Below are 19,021 nucleotides of genomic sequence, written 5' to 3'. Positions count from 1 at the left end.
TCAATTAGGGAACATGCTCGTTTAAAGTTGCACAATGCTCCCTTATAATGTCGTTTGGCAGCCGCCTGCTTTGTCCACTGCTTGGAGGAAGAGCAGCCCGTTGGCGCTAACTGGTGGGGGCTTGGAACCAAGGTGGACCAGCATCCCCTCTATCAGCTCCCCGCTCCCCTAAGTTCCCTGTGCTGCAGCCACCCAGCAGGCTATCAATTGCCGGCAGTTCAGTTGTCCCTCCCCCCACTGCCGTGTGCTGCTCCTGCCTTCTGCCTTAGAGCTGCTCTCCGGAGCCTCTTGCTTGCTGTGCAGGGGAGGTGGGGGGGGGGGAGGCTAATGTCAGGGTGTCCCCCTGCTCCTGCCCCCCGCTTACCCCATTTCCATGGGGAGGGGGACACACGACAGGGCTCAGCTCGGAGGGAGCTTGCTGGCAGGAGCTGCTGTCTCAACTTGCTGAGCTCTTTATAAAGGCAGTGTACTTAGAGTGGGGTCAGCATACTTAAAGGGGCAATTCACATGACTCTCTCTTACACACAGTGTGCGTTTCTGTCTGCCATGCTGTCTCCCCTCCCTTCATTCATTCATGCTGCTTTGTAGAGTGTGAGGTTATATTAACAACAATGTGTTAACCCTTGAGGGCTCAGCTGATTGCTAGTTCATCATTTAGCAGTAAGGCATTCCCTGGGAAATATCCCACCCTTTTCCATCCTCTGACTTGTATTTTTCTACAATAAGGCCCAAGTTTTTGTTTTGTGAGATGGACCATGCAATTCATTGTTCGTGACTTAGCCCACCAGATTGCTTACACAAAGCACATGAGCCAGGCAGTTTTTAGGTCTCCTGCAGTTTTGTAAATTTGCCACAATGACTGGAAGGCCTTTTGCAAACCACTGAGTTTTTCAAACACCCACATAGCGTTAAAATGGATTGGCCAGAGGCAAGCCACCAGCCCACATTGCCATTTTGGATTTGCTACCATAAGGGAACTAGTGCTCCTCCTCATTGTTTTAAAGATTCTAAATCATTGATTTCCATTTCAGAGGCAGATCTGAGCCCATGAGCATCACTGTGTTCACATAGGACTTCCCAATTAAAGAAAAGTGTTGCCCAGCACCAAATGCATTTAAGAAACAAGGCAGACTACCCTGGCTAGTGGGTACTGAAATTACTTTATGGGGAGATAGAGCAAGGCATGGGGAATCATAGAATCGTAGAACTGGAAGGGACCTCAAGAGATCATCTAGTCCAGTCCCCTGCACTCATGGCAGGACTGAGTATTATCTAGACCATCCCTGACAGGTGTTTGTCTAACCTGCTCTTAAAAATCTCCAGTGATAGAGATTCCACAGCCTCACTAGGCAATTATTCCAGTGCTTAACCACCCTGACAGTTCAGAAGTTTTTCCTAATGTCCAACCGAAACCTCCCTTGCTGCAATTTAAGCCCATTGCTTCTTATCCTATCCTCAAAGGTTAACGAGAACAATTTTTCTCCCTCCTCCTTGTAACAACCTTTTATGTACTTGAAAACTGTTATCATGTCCCTTCCAGATTAAACAAATCCAATTTTTTCAATCTTCCCTCCTAGGTCATGTTTTCTAGAACTTTAGTCATTTTTGTTGCTCTTCTCCGGACTTTCTCCAATTTGTCCACATCTTTCCTGAAAAGTGGCACCCAGAACTGGACAGAATACTCCAGCTGAGGCCTAACCAGAGCAGAGTAAAGCGGAAGAATTACTTCTCGTGTCTTGCTTACAACACTCCTGCTAAAACATCCCAGCATGATGTTTGCTTTTTTTACAACAGTGTTACACAGTTGACTCATATTTAGTAGACTATGACCCCCAGATCCCTTTCCTCAGTACTCCTTCCTAGGCAGTTATTTCCCATTTTGTATGTGTGCAACTGATTGTTCCTTCCCAAGTGGAGTACTTTGCATTTGTCCTTATTGAATTTCATCCTATTTACTTCAGACCATTTCTCTAGTTTATCTTGATCATTTTGAATCTTAATCCTATCCTCCAAAGCACTTACAACCCACAGTTCTTTACCTTCCCAGGGTTTCAGGCAGGCTGTCATCTCTCACCACCCCACAGGTCTCTTCCTCTCCACTGAGCTGCTCTCTCCTCTTTTTGAGTCCACCCCTTCACCTGGCCACCCCCTTCCCAGGTGCAGTCAGTGGGGTTACTCGCTCTTTCAGGGTCCCAGAACTCTTTTTGTGCCAGTGCAGAGTTCACACCCTTACTCATTCTAACCCCAAAATCCCTGTGTTCCACATAATTTGGATATGTGCTTATTTTTATGGTTAAGATAAAGAATTCTGTTATGGAAGTTACAGAAAGAGAGATGTTTACCCGGAAAAAGAAATCCTGCAGCATTTTAAGTTTCTTCCATGGATAAATGTTTGGTGCCTCTCCTCCTGGGCCTTGGTCACAGTATTGTCAATTACACCTGTTCTCTGATCATGTGATTGACTTAAGAATTCTGAGATATTTCATGCCAACATGTAGGCATTTTGGTTTTTGAACTTTCATGTATTCATGTGACTCCTGAAACTGGAGATTTAAGATCATGATGACCAATTATTGACTCAAAATTTGGCAACGCTGCAGGGGAGGAGAGTGAGAGATACGAAGTTACTCATGGAAGCGATTCCAGTCGCGCTATGTCCACCCTCACAAAAGACAGGAAAAACAATGCCTTTCTCCAAGAGTGGAGTAGAATGTGCACGTCATTATACCACCTATGCAAAACAGGAGAAACCTGATGAGAACCAAGGAAGGAACTAACAAAACAATGACAATTACGCTGATCGGATTAACTCCGCTGTGATCTTTTTGATAGTAGACTGAATCTGGAAGAAAGAAATGCAATTCTGATGTGTGAGAAGGGGCCAAGGCAGGCTGTCTCCCTTGCTTTTTGAACCACATCCGCCACTGAACCATGGAGAAAACGAATTTTACAGCTCAAGAGAGGATTAGTGCTTCATTAACTCAGGAAAGGAGAAGCCTTCTTTAGACAAGGAGAAAAAGATTGAATGTGGTGTGGGTATCAAATGAGTCTGATCAGCTCCGTGTGCTGGGGGGGTCCTTTCTCTAAAATCCAAAAGGAAAATTAAGACATATTTTTTTTAAATGAAAAAGGACTGGCATTCTCCCTTCTAAAAACAAAAAGTAATTTAATTTGTTACTGGTTTATTTTATGTGACAGCCTTTGTATGTACTTGATTCGGTTTGTTACACTGAATTACCCTTTAATAATGGGTATATATAATACCAGATATTGCCCTTCGGGTTAGTTCAGTAATTGAATAAGGAATGCATTTAGGAGTTTTCTATATTGTTCAAGATTGTCATGACAATACTAGTAAGAGTTAGGCTCTTCTTAAACCAACCAACAGGAAGGCTGTATGCTTAAAAAAACGAAAGTTTTAATTGCTACCAAGTGACCTGTCATTTTATTAGCGAGTTTCATTTAACACTTGCTAAGTGCTGCAATTCTGAGCAAATTCATTGCCTCATGCATTAATTTCTGGTAACTCTGGTGCTCTTTTTCAATATGTGATGCAGCGTAGCAGACCTTTGTAGAATGCAGAGTAGTTTGCAGTGTTGTTAAGTTAGACCATCATTTTTCTCCATTTGTTGTATGTTAAACAGAATTGTAATGAGGAGGTCTGTTAGACTGTAGAGTAGTCTCCCAAGGGGACTGTTGGAAGCTGTATTGCTTGAAACCTTTGAAACCTTGACTAGACAGCGTATTAGAAAATATATAGCTGAGAACAAACCTGCATCAGCCCTGGGGTGGACTAGACAGAAGATCTTTTCCATCTGTGATTCTTTGGTTAGTGGTTTGCTATTATTTTTCCTAGGACTCCCCAAATCAAATGACTTCGATTCTGCACCTGCTTCCTCGCTAAAACAAACAGCCCACTTCCACTTTTGAAAAATCCAAGAATCCCTTTTCTTTGCTTTATCTCCATTGATAACAAAGGGCATACAGACTTTATTTTCAAATAAATATTTGAACACAAATGATGATGGAAAGAGAAAATTCACCATTTCATTGTGCAAAATGTCTTCGGATGCAAATTCCAAGTCTAGGGGTTGCAGTACTGACATTCTGAGCATTCCAGTTGAGAAGATAGGACAGTTTGCTGTTGATACATGCACACTTGCACATATTTCTTTTCTTTGTCATTTGTGCAAAATATGTAAATGTTCATAAGCTATAATGAATGCTTGTGTTGCTCTTCTGAGGAGGCTCTCTCTCTCACTGCCTTCTAAGTACCACCATCTAGAGCACTGATGTCAAACCAGTGGCCCTTAAGGACAGTGTATTAAGAAGAAAATGTGGATTTGATTCTAAATTTAAAGTCCATTCCCACATCCATGCCCTGTGTGATATTTTTAGCTGAAGCACTTGAATCAGCTCTGTTGCTATGAAGAAGCAGTATAGCCATTACCTCCCACTGCTGCTTCTGGTACCCCAAGAACACCACTTCCTTTGCTTGCATGCTGCATTGCAGAGGAGGGAGGAGAGCGTAGATCTGGTAGCTCCATTCTCGGGTTGTGGGAACCCCAAGGAGAGCAGAATAGCACTTCAGCTGAGTCTGCACCTAAAGGAGCGGTATGCAAAGGGTGGCTCCCTTCCCCCAAATGTATTAACCTAGAGTAGCCCAGGAGAGTATAAAAGGAGAGGTTGAGAACCAACAACCAGTTACAATTCCCTGATTCTCTGCATCATCCCAGAGTAGAATAGCCTGGGGGCCATTATAACGTGCCAGCTGGCAACAGTCCCATATGCCCCATATTCCATTTGGGGATAGCAGGAGTGCAATAAACTCCAGCCATTTCCCTCCCACAGTTGACATACTACCTATGCCAGTAGCTGTGGGGACGGAAGCTATGCAGCCTCATTGTCCACTGGGAACTCCCCTATGCCAGCTAAAGCCCTGGCTCAGTGAGCCAAAAACTATGGGCGAGATTTTCAATGGCAGACACAACTAAGTACCCTGAAATATGCACGTGTACCTTCTTTGCCTCCAAAAACTAGACGTAGCCAGGGAGAACGTGTTTGGATCCAGCTCCAGATTAGGACCAGGCTGGGAAGTAGATTTGAGATCGAATCAGGGTTAGGTTCAGTTTCAGATCATTCAGCTCACGAAGCTTGCCAGCTGTTCTCCATCAACATCCTGAATGGGGTTTAGCTCTTTCTGCAAACCAAAATCTTATGGGTGGGCTCGAGTTCAGGGAGCCAAATCCTACACCAGATTTGGAAGAGGATCAGATTCAAGGTTCCAGTGCTGGTTCACCTCAACCAGAAGCTTACAATTGCACCTACAAGCCAAGTAACTGTGTGTTCGAATGACGTGTGCATGGGCAGTTACACCTTTGCCTGATCAGATGCAGATTCTTGCAGTTGTAACAGCTGAAAAAACTGCCTTCGTCCTGTCTGTCAGACCTTGTATCCCTTACACAAAATGTAATAGTCACTACGGTACACCACGACCTTAACAACAGCCTGCTGAAGGTCTACACTACATAGTTAGGTCGACATGAGGCAGCTTACATTGACCTAATTATGTTAGTCAACCTTACTCCTGAAGATGTAAGTGCCCTACCACACTGACAACGTATCTCCACCTCCACGAGAGGCGTAGGGCTTGTGTTGGTGTAGTTGAGGCGATGCAGTGTCTGTGTAGACACTATTACTTGCATCAGTTGTTAGCGCTCTTGTTAATTTCACGGCTCCAGCAGAGACGTGAAATTGACAAGAAAGCCAGGTAGTTAGAGCCTGTGCCCCTGGAGAGCTGTGCAGCTGGACTCCTAGCTGGCAGTCGGGGCAAGGAGCCCGGGCGGCTGGACCCTGCTCCTGGCTGGGAGCCAGGTGACTGGGAGCCAGGTGGCTGGACTCCACTCCCAACTGGGAGCCAGGGCAAGGAGCCCAGATGGCTGGAACCCGCTCCCCAGTGTCAAGAAGCCCCAGGCCGCTTTCCCCCCCACTCCCAGCAGGAAATAGGGAGGCGAGAAGCCCTGGGGGGGTCTCCCTCTGCCCCCCTCTGCCCCTGCTCCCACTGGGGAATGGGGAGCTGAGGGGTGGGGAGCAGCTTCCCAGGAGCCTGTGAGGCAGCCAGGCTCCCAGCAGGGAGCTACCAGCAGAGCTGAGAGAACAGGCTCTCAGCTCCCCACACTGCCCCTCTTAGGTCAGTGGAAGCGCTCCTGATGAAGACACGCATCACCAACCCAAGGAGGGTAGTGTGGACGTGCACCACCACAGTAAGTACTGCAGTGGCTGTAATATAGGTCGACTTACGGGTATTTTTAGTGTAGACATACCCTGAGTAAAAACTGAATTTGGCTCTGTACTAGAAAACTGAGATGTTCATTACCTGAGGATACTGTTAACTTCACTCTCGGGGTGCAAGAAAACTGATTTCTTTGCAAAAAGCTGCGATATAAAATAGACCTATACCTACCAATGCTGGTATTGCAGTGATTACTGCAGGCTTGGGGATAGGAACACGTGTGTGGCTTGGGCGAGTGGCATGACAGTCGAGACGTGGCTGTACTGCATATCAGTGTTGGGTTGAGTGAAATCTTATGCCAAAGCCTTTTATTTATTTATTTACTTTTGTTTCCAGAGTCTGGTGTAACAGTTGAACTCTGTACCTTTGCAAACCATCATGATTCTGACAGTCTGAATGACAGCCTGCTTCCTGCAGTCTCTGGGCAAAATGCTAGACTATGTCCCCAGATGGCTGAGCAAAGTCCTTCAACAGCAAATGATGCATCATTGAATATGTCAGGCTGAATTAGAAAGCAGGCTCATCACATTAAGCTCAGGCTCTGAGCTGGCAGTTCCTATGTTCTAGTGTCACTTGATCCTGGCTGTCATACCCCTATCCCCACCTCAGCAGCCATGGGAAATCTCTTTGGGCAGCATACAGATAATACACACAGTAATGAAGTAGCTTGAGGGAATGGGTTATTGGCAAAAGGAAGCCTAGACTGACACCTTTCTATTGTATTAAGTTGCCTTAAGAGTGTTATGTCTAAATATATTACTTATGTACTTCTTTGCGTACACAGTTTTTGACTGTATCTATTCATCCATTCATGGCTTATGTGGGTTATGGTTAATAAACATATAAGGAAAAGTAGATCAGTTAGTTTTTTTTCCCCATCTGCTCCAATGTTCTTTCTATTTTCCTCTTTCTTCCCATCTCCCAATTCCATTATTTTACCATAGAGTGGGGAGAGGGGCAGGAATCTATGCTGACATGGGTTTCCTTTAATAAAAAATATTAAATTTTAATAACAAAGAATAAAGGAATTGCTGATTGGAGGAAGGGAAGGTTTAGTCAACCAATAACAAAAATATATACAGTGACTTTCTTTATTTTTTGCCTTTCTGTGTATTTGCATTTTGCAATAAGAATAAGCGCTTGGCTTTAGCAGCAATCCTAGCAGTAGTTTGGAAGAAAATGTTAATATTGGGAGCTCTGAGCCTGCAAACACGTCTGTGCAGATGGGCCCCTGTGCCAGTACAGAACTGCAGGGCAGGAGTCCATCCATGTGGATTTGATAGCAGGATTGGAGCCTTAATGTGCTGTTCCAAGTACTGTATGTAGATACAATTTTCTTAAAAAAAAAAAAAAAAAACACTTAGCAGTTATGCTAGACCTTTGGTGTTCAAAACATTAATTAATCATCACAATGACCCTGTTAATTAATAAGTATTAATATCTCAATTTTTCAAATGGGGAAACTGAGGCAGAAAGGTTAAATAACTTGACTAAGGCCAAAGAGGGAATCATTGCCAGAGTGGGGATTAGAACTCAAGGGTACCTGACTTCCAGTGCTGTGCCCAAACCTAACAATACCTTGCCTCCAAATATAAGGGATTTCTACATCTGTTTTTCCTACTGTTCAGTCTTTCTATTGCATATATTAATGCATATATTAATGTATAAAATTGTGAGGGACGAGGGGCTTAAATGAATTTGTGTTCGTGAAAAGGGCAGGATTAAATCCATGGGGACTAAAGATAACACAAGAGTGCCAGTTAGTGCCTGTTGAATTGGTGGTTTATGTGATGCACACAATTGTCCACTAAGAACTGGACTGAGACCACCAAACAATCATCAGATGGGAACTATCAGACAGCCCTGATCTAGATCAGATTCATTTCTAGAGGCAAAAATCAGCCTAGAGGCAAAAACTAATTCATGTCACTGAACAATCCGGTCTCCCCGTAAAATGTACGGTGCCCTGGATTAACTCAGCTGTAGGTGAGATTGTTTGAATATTAGCTGAGTGTACTGATCTGGAAGTTGCAATGAGATCGCTTTTAATGCTGAAACTATTTTGTTCTCCTAACGCCTTGCTTTTGTTCCTTCTATTGCCAGGTCCCTGTACTAAGGCCCATGGATCTAATGGTGGAGGCCACACCCCGAAGAGTATTTGCCAATGCGCACACATATCACATCAACTCCATATCTGTAAACAGTGACTATGAAACCTACATGTCAGCTGACGACCTGAGGATAAACTTATGGAACTTTGAAATAACCAATCAAAGTTTTAGTATCCTTTGATTCATAAATCCGGCTGGAGTTATTGTCCAATCAGGAGAGGTTCTCGTAGAACCCAGACGTTAGAAGAATGAGCTCATCTGAACCTTGAGTTTACATCTTTTGGAGGATTTCTTTTTCATTGTCTACAAATCCTTCTTATATTTGAATTAGGTTTTCTCTTTAACCATTAGACAAATATCTTGTTATTTGTGCATGATTGTGTATACACAGTCAGTCAGATGCTGAGTTCCTTATGCAGGTTTTATTCATTCCTTATTCAGGCAAAATTTCCAATGAAGCCCATGGAAGTTTTGCCTAAGGAAGGATTGAATAAGAACTGAATGAGGTCTTCAGGATTTAGCCCATTCTGATTTGCTTTACAACCGGATGTTAATAATAATAATTTTAATTCTGTTTTTATTACTGCAGATTACCCCATTCAGTTACCCTATGTCAGTAGGTTTTTTTTCATACAGAGATTAAAGTGTAAAGCAGGAACACAACAAACTGTTCATGAACAGTTAAATGGAATACACATATCTTGCAACGTATCACGAACGTTGCTAGACTTGTATTCTGAGACTCCTCCAAGGAGAGAGAATTCCAAAGGCAGCCTCGTTCCTTGCTTCTGTGGGAATTCTATCCACGTATAAACTGAGCGAGGACCTCCAGGCTTGGCCCTCTACAATATGTGCCTTCAAGGTTTGTCTGTATTTCACACTAGTGTAGGGTCAGTCTGGTTCTCTGGCTTAGACGTGACATGAAAGCAGCTGCTGTTGTTTTTCTGATGTGAATTTAGTACTGGTGAAAAGGGTGAACCTACTTGACCTCTGTAGGGGACCCTGAAAGTACAATGGCATTTCCCTCATGGGGAGAGGGAAGGGGCCACAAAGATACAGAGGACAATTAAGGGGGAGAAAGTAAACAAAGGGGTAAGGCCAGGAGCGGGGACAGAAATGCTGAACACTGAGCAGAGAGCCCCAGAGTAAAAAGGGGTGGCCTATCTGATAACTATCTGATATGTGGGGGAGAGGAGAGAGGGGAGCTCACCAAAGCAATGGAAGGCCCACCCCTCAGGTGAGGTCAGAGCCACAACCCAGGCGTCATCAGATCACAAGGGAAAACAAATGAAAAGCAGGGACGGGGGTCCAGGTCACAGGGTCAAAGCAAGGGATCCAGAAAGGGACACCAAGCAGAGAACCCTGGACAATGCCCACTGCTCAGAGAGGGTTGACAGCTTTATCTACTGGCAGGAAAGCAGTAGTGCCAGCTTCTCTCACTCGGTGACCTGTGCTAGTATGCATCAGTTCTAGTGGTAAGAGAAGATAATGCAGCTTCTTTATTGATACACCCATCTGGTCCCACATATGTGGGTGGGTGCAGAGTTTACTCAGGCCAGGTCTACACTACAAACTTACGTTGGTATACCTATGTTGCTTCTAGGTATGAAAAATGCGCACCCCTGAATGAAAGAGTTATACTGACCTAACATCTGGTGTAGATAGTGCTGTGGTGATGGGAGGGCCTCTTCTGTCAACTTAGCCACTGCCTCTTGCAGAGGTGGATCAACTAGGCTGACAGAAGAAGTTCTTCCGTGGGTGTAGTGCCATCTTCAGTGAAGCACTACAGCTGTGCCGCTGCAGCTTGTTAAGAATAGCCCTGCCCTAAGTGTTGGGAGGCCGTTATTGGTTTTCAATGTCTGTAAAGTGCTCTGAGCTCCTCAGATAAAAGGTGCTACCTAAATACCAGCTATTATTGGTGCCGGGTTATGGTTATAATTCGTGTGTGTCAGTCTGGACAGTGTGTAAATGTAAGTGCCAAGACCTCCTTTTTCTTTTTATTTCTGTTGCTCTTGCTGCAAAATGTTACCATAGCAGCTGGCACTGAGAAGGTCTCAATCTCTCTCTCTTTTTTTTTTTTTTTTTTTTTTTTTTTTAACCACTATGCTGTTTTGTCTGATTCCAAGAGCCATAAGATTGAACACCGCTCAGCTGGGCATCATTACAAGCTGCTGCTTTCCAGTTTGGGTGACATGTTGAATTTTGCCTGCAGGGTGTAAGTGGGGGAGGGGAGTTTCCTTAGGTGATTTAGAAGACAGATGCCTTGGGGGAAATAAGGAGAGGAAATATTAATAGTGTAGTTTTCATTATAAACTGTAGTGTGTGACAGGTTGCCAGTTGCAGACATACAAATGAGACCGTGCCAGTCACCCCTATAACAGCCACATCAGAAATAATAACAACAGGGATGATGATAATCACTGATACTTGTATAGTGCTTTCCACCGATAAATCCCCAAAGCACACAGCAAACTTTACCAGCTGGGGATCATTTTGGCAATCACTGAAATTCAGCCACTCTGGGGTGGAAAGTGCTTGTGTTTGAACTGCTTGTGGCAACTGTATATTATGGTTTAGAACAGAAAGTGCCAAGTGCCATATTCAGACAAAACTACAGAGAATTCAGATGGACAGAATGTAGTTGTCCCAGCCAAATTTAGCCAAGATACCAGTGCTGATACTCTACTGTTCCTAAAGTGCCAGGAGAATTTTAATTGACACAACTCACCAGGAACTCAGTGGTACATCTCATTCAAACAAGGTATCTCCAGCAGCAAATTGCTCCTTAGCACCATGCTGGGGTATTGGTACAGTCCTGACCAAGAGAAAAGAGTGCCCCTTGATGTATCACCACTAATAATTCTTGCAGCCATCCGAGTTCTCCTTGGCATTCTGCTTAGCTTAATAAGTCTGACTGGATCACAGTCTATAGGGTTATGGCTCTATCATAGAAGCAGCAGTTCAGACCAGCAAGGGGAAGGTTAGTCCTTTGGATAATGGACTGTTGTCATATCCAGAGATCATTGCTTCTGTTCACAGCTGTGAAGAGCCAAAGAAATTTGGATAATGCAGGTGGCTGTTTGGTTGGCAGTGTGGATGCCTTGCTCTCTTCTCTACCATTATCCCATCTTTCTTGTTGCAGTTGATCGGTTAATTCTCTTAACTACCCACAGGTCTCTGATCCATCCAGAAGAAGTTCCCTGGGAAATTTGCGGGCAGCACGTTAGCAGGAGACTTGTTGTTCTGTGCTGAATTCCCATGCATTCTGCCAGGGGGATTGCATTCACTGATCTGTGCTGAACTGGCATTTCATAAGTGAAGCAGTCCTTCTGAGATGTCAGTGAGTCATTAGTACAACATGGCAGCATGTGACACATCACATCCCATCCCATCCCTTGAAAGCGGCTTCCTAGAATTCTTCCTGATCACAGTGCTTTGGATGCTACAAATCCTGATTTCTGAAGTCCGCTCCAGGGGCAGTGCTTAGTCATGGAGCTGACACTCCAAGAAGGGTGGAGAAGAGCAGTTAATTGAAAGCTGGTAAGACAGTCTTAAGGATCCCACATTTATTCATCCACAATGTTTTTTTTTCCTGGTGAACGCTCCATCCTCTAATTTCATATGGTCTTTTGCGCAGAGATCTGTGATATCTTTTGAAACCTATCTTTGAAGGGCACTTGTAGTCAAGAAAGTGGCTTTGTAAAAATGACGCTGTGGGCCCTATATATCCTGGGCATGCCTGATACTTGAGCTCTGGAAAATGAGTAGAGTTTTTCTTTAATATCCTTCCTCCTTCTTGGGCCTTTAGGGCAGGGAGGTGGGTTCTTTCATGGCTTCACAGACCATTGAGCAAATCTCCATTGGACACCTAGCAAGTGATACTCATGGCCACCTCTCCAAGCCCAAAGCACCTCATCTATAAGGCATCCTTGAGAGGCACTGGCCAAAGCAAAAGACTCCTCAGAAACTCAGGCCTCCCACACTGAGGATAGCCTGCTTAGCTGTGGTCATCCACTCTGAGGAAGAAATGGAGATAAAGCCGTTGCCTTTGGAACAAGACTTCTATCACCATCTGGGAAAACTATGCAGAGGTTTCATGAGAGAAGAGATGTGGTGGGAATAATCTTACAGGTTACAGCAAGGAGTCACGTGGTGAGATGAGACAAACCAGCAGCACTTTAGGATTGGGTGAATAAAGATTTTGGGGTTTTACTCCTAAAGAAAGGAAAAGATAATAATTTAGTAAATTGTAGGGTTGGTTGGGAAATTATTATTTCCCCCTGTATTTTCCCCTCAATAAAATCAAAAAGTTTTAGTTTTCATCAAAATATTTCAGGTTTTTACTGGAAAACAAAAAATGTCCAGATTTCAGTTCTTCTACCTCCCTCTCCACCCAAATGTCAATGAAAGCAAATTTTTCACAACAACTTCCATTTAATCAAACAGTCATTATTGTGAGAAAATAATGTCAGTGGGTGACTAGTAGATTATGGAGTGCTATTGTCATCTCCTTGTTTCCTCAGTTTGCAATCATGCGTTACTGTCGTGGAGTCTGCACAGTCTTGGAACTGGCTTTTAAGCTGCTTTTATTTTTATCTTTTACATAACTCATGGGGTTGGCTTTTTACTTGTCTAAAGTTAGCTCCCTAGAGCAGTGGTTCTCAACCTTCCTGGGATCAGGATCCATTTGTAAACTTTGATGGCCTGTTGCAACCTAGAGCTATCCCCAGACCCAATGCCTCCCCTGCAGGAGTCCATAAGTTACACCCCAGGTTGGAACGCCCTGAGCAAGGAGCTCAACCCAACCAGACCCCTGCCCCCAAACCCTGTGATGTGTTCTGGCAACCCAGTATTGGGTTTTCCATTTGATCTGGAGCAATCTGAGATCTTCGTTGGGTATGCTAGGCCCGTCATTCCATTACACTACTCTGCAAAGTTTCGTTTGCCAGCAGATTTCCAGGGCCAAACTCTTCTCTCAGTTACTGACACAACCCCATTGACTTCAATTGGGCCCTCAGCATTTTAAATTAGTTTTTAACGCTGCGAGCCTCTCAATAACAATTGTTTTTGGAGCTGCTCCAACAACTGCCAGTCTCAAAACTCAGTCACTGTATATTCTTAAAAAAACAGAGAAATTGTTTAGTTAGTTTAAAAAAGCAGACTTCGTGATGCACCATGTCCCATTCCATGAAGTACAGTGCAGTTTAATAAGGTCTAAAAATCCCTGGAGATAACAGCATGCACAGGATTAACACGCTAGCTTTTCACCACTAGAGACCTAAGCTCAAATCCTACTTAAGTCATAAGTGAAAATGAGTTTGGAAGGGGGTGTGTGTGTCTCATTCCAGTTCTGATTTTGTGCACATCACAAAGCCATTGTGCAATTTGACATGATTCGAAGGCACTGCTTAGCAGGAGCAAGAGTTGTTGAAGATCAGAATTGAAGGATGTTGGCAAAGCGGCGAGAGGGTTTAGAAATATGATAATACAGACGCTCCCTGACTTATGCAAACATTCCATTCCGGAACGCCTTGCATAACTCAAAGTTTGCGTAAGTCGGAAACGTATCTCTGACCATTACACGCAAAAAATAATAATAAATAAAACCTCCTATTTCTAGCTTACGGAACTTTTTCCGTAAACTCGGATTTGCGTCCGTTGGGTTTACGTAACTCGGGGAGCATCTGTACCATGTATTTCTATATCACTTTTCATCTTGGACTATCATGGTGCTTCACAAACATTAAGAAATCTAACCTCACTGCAGTCAGTGAGGACGTTAAGTATGTGCAGTCCAGGGTATAGGGCACTGGCTGGTGTTATAGTTTCAGTTCTGCCACTGAACTGCAGCATGACCACATGCAAGTCAGTTTGCCTCTCTCTGTCTCAGCTGCCCCATCTGTACAGTGGAAATACTAATATTTGCATTCATATAAAGCACTTTGTACATGAAAAGTAGTTGACAAAGAGCAAAGTATTCTGATTTCACAGAGGCGGAGACTGAGACACGGAGAGAGAAGGTGACATCCCCATTCTATTGAAACGCAAATAATAGTAACACAGGAAATCTGTAGCTGAGCTGAGATTTCTCTTGATCCCTAGTTTGTACTTTAACCTTATAACCATCCTTCATCCCAAGAGTCTAACAGCAGAAGTATTACTGATTAGTACTGAAGTGCATTGGCAGAGCTGAGGATGGATGGCAGAGTACCTGACTAATATATACCGGGTTATAGCCAGTGCTGTTGGCCTTTCCTGTCTCTGAGCACTACATTCACCCATTTTTTTCTCCAAAGGGAAAAATGTCCTCTCTTGAAACCCTCCCACCCACCATGCTGCACTGAGGAAAGGACTTTTCTTACAGTCAGGTTTTCAAAAAATCCCCACAGACCTGTGAAGTCGAAAATTTTTTTTTTTTTTTTTTTTTTTTTTTTTTTCTTTTCCCCTCTCCCTCTCTCTGGAAATTGCTGTTAACAGCAGGACCTTAATTTGCTTTCCTTGGGGTGATGAAAGTAATGGTGCAATCCCCCTCTCCCCCTGCACAGTCAGTAAATTGTCCCATGCTGGGTATTTTGATTGGACTGTGAAATCTAAAGCTGCTTGCCACCAGTGACCACTAAGTCAGTGTCAGGGCCGGATTGATAGAGACAATCATCAAAGGCTCATCTGTACCACTAGGAGGCTCTTTGTGATTGACGTGGTTCCTTTCTGATTCCCTCCATCTGGTGTGTCTGACTACAGATATTTCAAGCTCAACTTGAATGTCAGGATGATTTAATTTTAGTCCAGGATTTTACTGAGTCTAAACTTGCAGAACCTTCTTGAGATGAAAAATCTTCCTGTTACAGCAATTGTTTTTTGTTTTTCTTGCATTGTTGCAGCAATTGGGGTTATTTTCTTTTTCCAGCAACTGTAATAAGAGCTGTTTATTCTGCTCCATGACAAATTTGCCAAAGTCGAATCTTGCAGTTTTTTTGAACAAAGAGGGCACTACAGTGTGTGTTACAAGCAGCTACAGTCTCTAGGTAAATAGATAATGCAACAAAAGATGGGATTTCTCTTTAGTGCATTAGTTTCTTTCAGTGTGCGTGTTCACATTGACCTCATTTGAATGGTGAGAAGTGAAGAGTAATGTCAGTTAAAGCCAGATTCACACTAAAGACAGTTAACATAAGCTGAGATTTTTTAAAGGAGTCGAAAGGAGTGAGATGCCTAACTTGCATTGAATGCAAAGGGATTTGGGCATCTAACTCCTGTAGGCTATTTTGAAAATCCAGACATTAGTTCTCAATCTGTTTTATTCCCAGTAACAGCGTGTCTCATGAGAACAGTGCTTTTGGGAAGCAGTATCTCACTACATTCTGAATATGTGTAAGAGGAGTGGGAATGTATATACTGGTATTCTTGATCCCTTATTGTTATGTAATTTATACACACCATCAAGGGTACATGGTGCTAAAATGTTTTGGGCAAATATTGCCCTGGCCCTAAACAGCTTAAATTCTAAGGCCATGAGCAGGTACAATATGTGGTACAATACAGTACAGAACAAACATATGCTAAAAGAAATTTTTTGCCAAGTGGTAAAGAAATACGGAAATAACTGTAGTGATCAAAGCAGCCAAGGTACTACTTGCCTGGCTGAATCTGCTTAGAGAGAAGGAATATGTTTTACTGGTTAGATCAATACTGTAGATTAGTGCTCTCAACCTTTCCAGATTACTGTACCCCTTTCAGGACTCTGATTTGTCTTGAGTTTCCCCCAAGTTTCACCTCACTTAAAAACTACTTGCTTACAAAATCAGACCTAAAAATACAAAAGTGTCACAGCACACTATTACTGAAAAATTGCATTTCAGTGTATAGTATATAGAGCAGTATAAACATGTCATTGTCTGTATGAAATTTTAGTTTGTACTGACTCCACTAGTGCTTTTTATGTAGCCTGTTGTAAAAAGGCAAATATCTAGATGAGTTGATGTACCTTCGGAAAACCTCTGTGTACCCCCAGGGGTGTGCGTACCCCTGGTTGAGAACCACTGCTGTAGACAGATTACTGTAGACCTGGCACTCACTGTGAGGCCTTATGCAAGTCACTTCGCTTCTGAGCCTCAGTTTTCCCATCTGTAAAATGGATAATGATGCCACTGAGATCCTCAGATGATAACGTGCATATTAGCATAGCGCCCAAGTGCTGCTTATTTACATATGATCTAACATGAAACTACAGCCATTCAGTAATACAGAGAAAGAGAACAGAAAATCCCTTCTAGAGCTAGAATACAAGGCTTTGCTGAGAGTTCCTGGTGCAGAACTTTATCACTCAGGATTAAAACATCAGAGATTTGAACCCTGTCTTCATACTCACTGTCAAAAACAAAGTGCCCCAGTTAAACAATGCATAATAAAGAAAGCCAGAAGTGATTAATAACCACCGGGGCTGCATGTTGACAGCACTGGCTCCTACTGTTTGTTTTTCCTTGACCTACCCGTTTCAGATATCGTAGATATAAAGCCAGCCAACATGGAGGAGCTAACGGAGGTGATCACTGCGGCAGAATTCCATCCACACCACTGCAACACCTTTGTGTACAGTAGCAGCAAAGGGACAATAAGGCTATGTGACATGCGGGCATCTGCCCTTTGTGACAGACACTCCAAATGTGAGTACTTCCAGCACTTCACCAAGGTTGGGGTAGAGGGGTGTTGTGATGGCGGGGAGGAGAGAGTAAATAAAGGAAGGAGAACTCTGAAATTATAGGATCTCATTTCTACCAGACCTAGGGCTCAGTGGCGTCAGGTCACTAAATGCCAGCTAAAAAAGCCAAAAAAACCCAATGAAAGAAATAAAAAATTTGGTTAAATGCGAATGGAACGGTTTTGAATCAGGCTCAAAATTCAGTCTCCGATCCAACCTTCAAACTCCCCAAAGTTCTGGAGAGTTTGCATCTGAGGGGTCTGTTTCAGCCTGCTATGAAACTAGGAGCCATTTGAAAATTCAGATTCCAGTCTGGATGTTCAGAAACGGGCTTCAAGTCAGGTCGCTTCTCACTGTGGTATTTCCCAACACTGCTTTTCATGGGGTAAAGTGAAGAATGATCATTTCATTGAGTCTTTCTGGCCTTTGTAGAGAAGTGGTGAGGTCATATACTTCCCTCACTACTGATGTCTTTGTTTTTGCTGTGGTTGATATGAAATGAATGTCCAAACCAGAGGGAACAAAATCCACATCTTTCTCCAGTCCTTCACTAGTTTGCTCCAGCATTATGCGTATCTTTGCCAGCTCTGCAAGCAAGAAGGCCCTCTCGCTGAAACCCAGCACTGCAGACTTTGGGAGTAGTGAGGGAACAGATGGTAGGCCGTGAAAAATTATTTGTGCTGCTTTGACAGTACAGCATCAGATTTATTGCATTGAGGCCCTAGGGTGCAATGTTTATCAATCCCATATATCTGGGAACATAGAAATTGCTATCCTGGTTCAGATGAGAGCTGGACAAAAAAAAATTGGCCAAATCTTTTTCCAGCACAAAACGCAGATTTGGCAACATTGAAACGTTTTGTTAATTGATGACAATTTCACTGAATTTTTCTTTTAGGGAAAAGTACCAAAAAAAATAGTTTAAAAAAATTCATATTGAAATTACTTTTTATTTATATTTTGTTTTTGTTTCTAAAAATTCAGTGGCATTTAAAAGTGGTCAGAATCCAAACAAAACATTTTGATTTTATCAAAACAAAATGTTAGTCCAACCCAAAATGATTTTTTTAGACTTTTTGAAATTGCCAATTAACCAAAAATCTGTTACTCATCCTGATCTAGTTCAGACCTCTTGTCCAATGAGGCCAGTATGCTGTCTCAGAAGGTGGTGCAAAACAACAAGAAAAACAAACCCTGTAGTGGACAATTTGGAATAATTGGGAAATTAATTATCACATGGGAAATTTGTTCCTAACCCTCCCCCCCCCCTTCCCATCAAGTTAATGGTTGGTTATGCCCTGGAACGTGAGAGTTTATACAAACAAAAGGAAGTATTTCTTCACACAACGCACAGTCAACCTGTGGAACTCTTTGCCAGAGGATGTTTTGAAGGCCAAGACTATAACAGGGTTAAAAAAAGAACTAGATAAATTAATGGAGGATAGGTTCATCAATGACTATTAGCCAAGATGGTGTCCCTAGCCTCTGTTTGCCAGAAGCTGGGAATGAGCAACGGGGGATGGATCATTTGATGATTTCCTGTTCAATTCATTCCTCTGAAGCACCTGGCATTGGCCACTGTCGGAAGACAGGATACTGGGCTAGATGGACCTTTGGTCTGACTCAGTATGGCCATTCTTATGTTCTTATATCCCATCTTTTTCTCTAATATCAGATTTCAGGGGCCACATTTCACCTCAGCAGAGCTGGTGGAATTATTAATTGCTAATAATGTATCCACCTAATTGATGCTGGTTCTCTATTCACCGTTTATTTACAAACTAGTTGTTACTGTGATGTGCAAGAGGTCAGACTAGGTGGTCATGACGGTCCCTTCTGGCCTGAGTCTATGAGACTGTTCGGAATTTGTTCATTATTAACTATTGTCCAATGAGTAGTTTGTGTGAGCGAATAGTTTGC

The 19,021-nt window shown here is 43.0% G+C and overlaps 1 protein-coding gene across 3 annotated transcripts in view; it reads left to right on the top strand.

Moving 5' to 3' along the window:
* The window catches only part of PPP2R2B (protein phosphatase 2 regulatory subunit Bbeta), a 236,641-nt gene that overhangs the window by 200,449 nt on the left and 17,171 nt on the right, over positions 1–19,021 (top strand). For all 3 annotated transcript variants that reach the window (XM_034780480.1, XM_034780481.1, XM_034780482.1), the window contains 2 exons: positions 8,396–8,573; positions 16,902–17,066. In XM_034780480.1, coding sequence (XP_034636371.1) covers positions 8,396–8,573; positions 16,902–17,066 — 343 coding nt within the window. The remainder of the gene's footprint in view (positions 1–8,395; positions 8,574–16,901; positions 17,067–19,021) is intronic.

The sequence above is a fragment of the Trachemys scripta genome, chromosome 8 (genome assembly GCF_013100865.1).
Source record: "Trachemys scripta elegans isolate TJP31775 chromosome 8, CAS_Tse_1.0, whole genome shotgun sequence".
Taxonomy (NCBI): domain Eukaryota; kingdom Metazoa; phylum Chordata; order Testudines; family Emydidae; genus Trachemys; species Trachemys scripta.
Note: the sequence above shows the minus strand (reverse complement) of the source record. Positions and strands in the feature narration are given on the sequence as shown.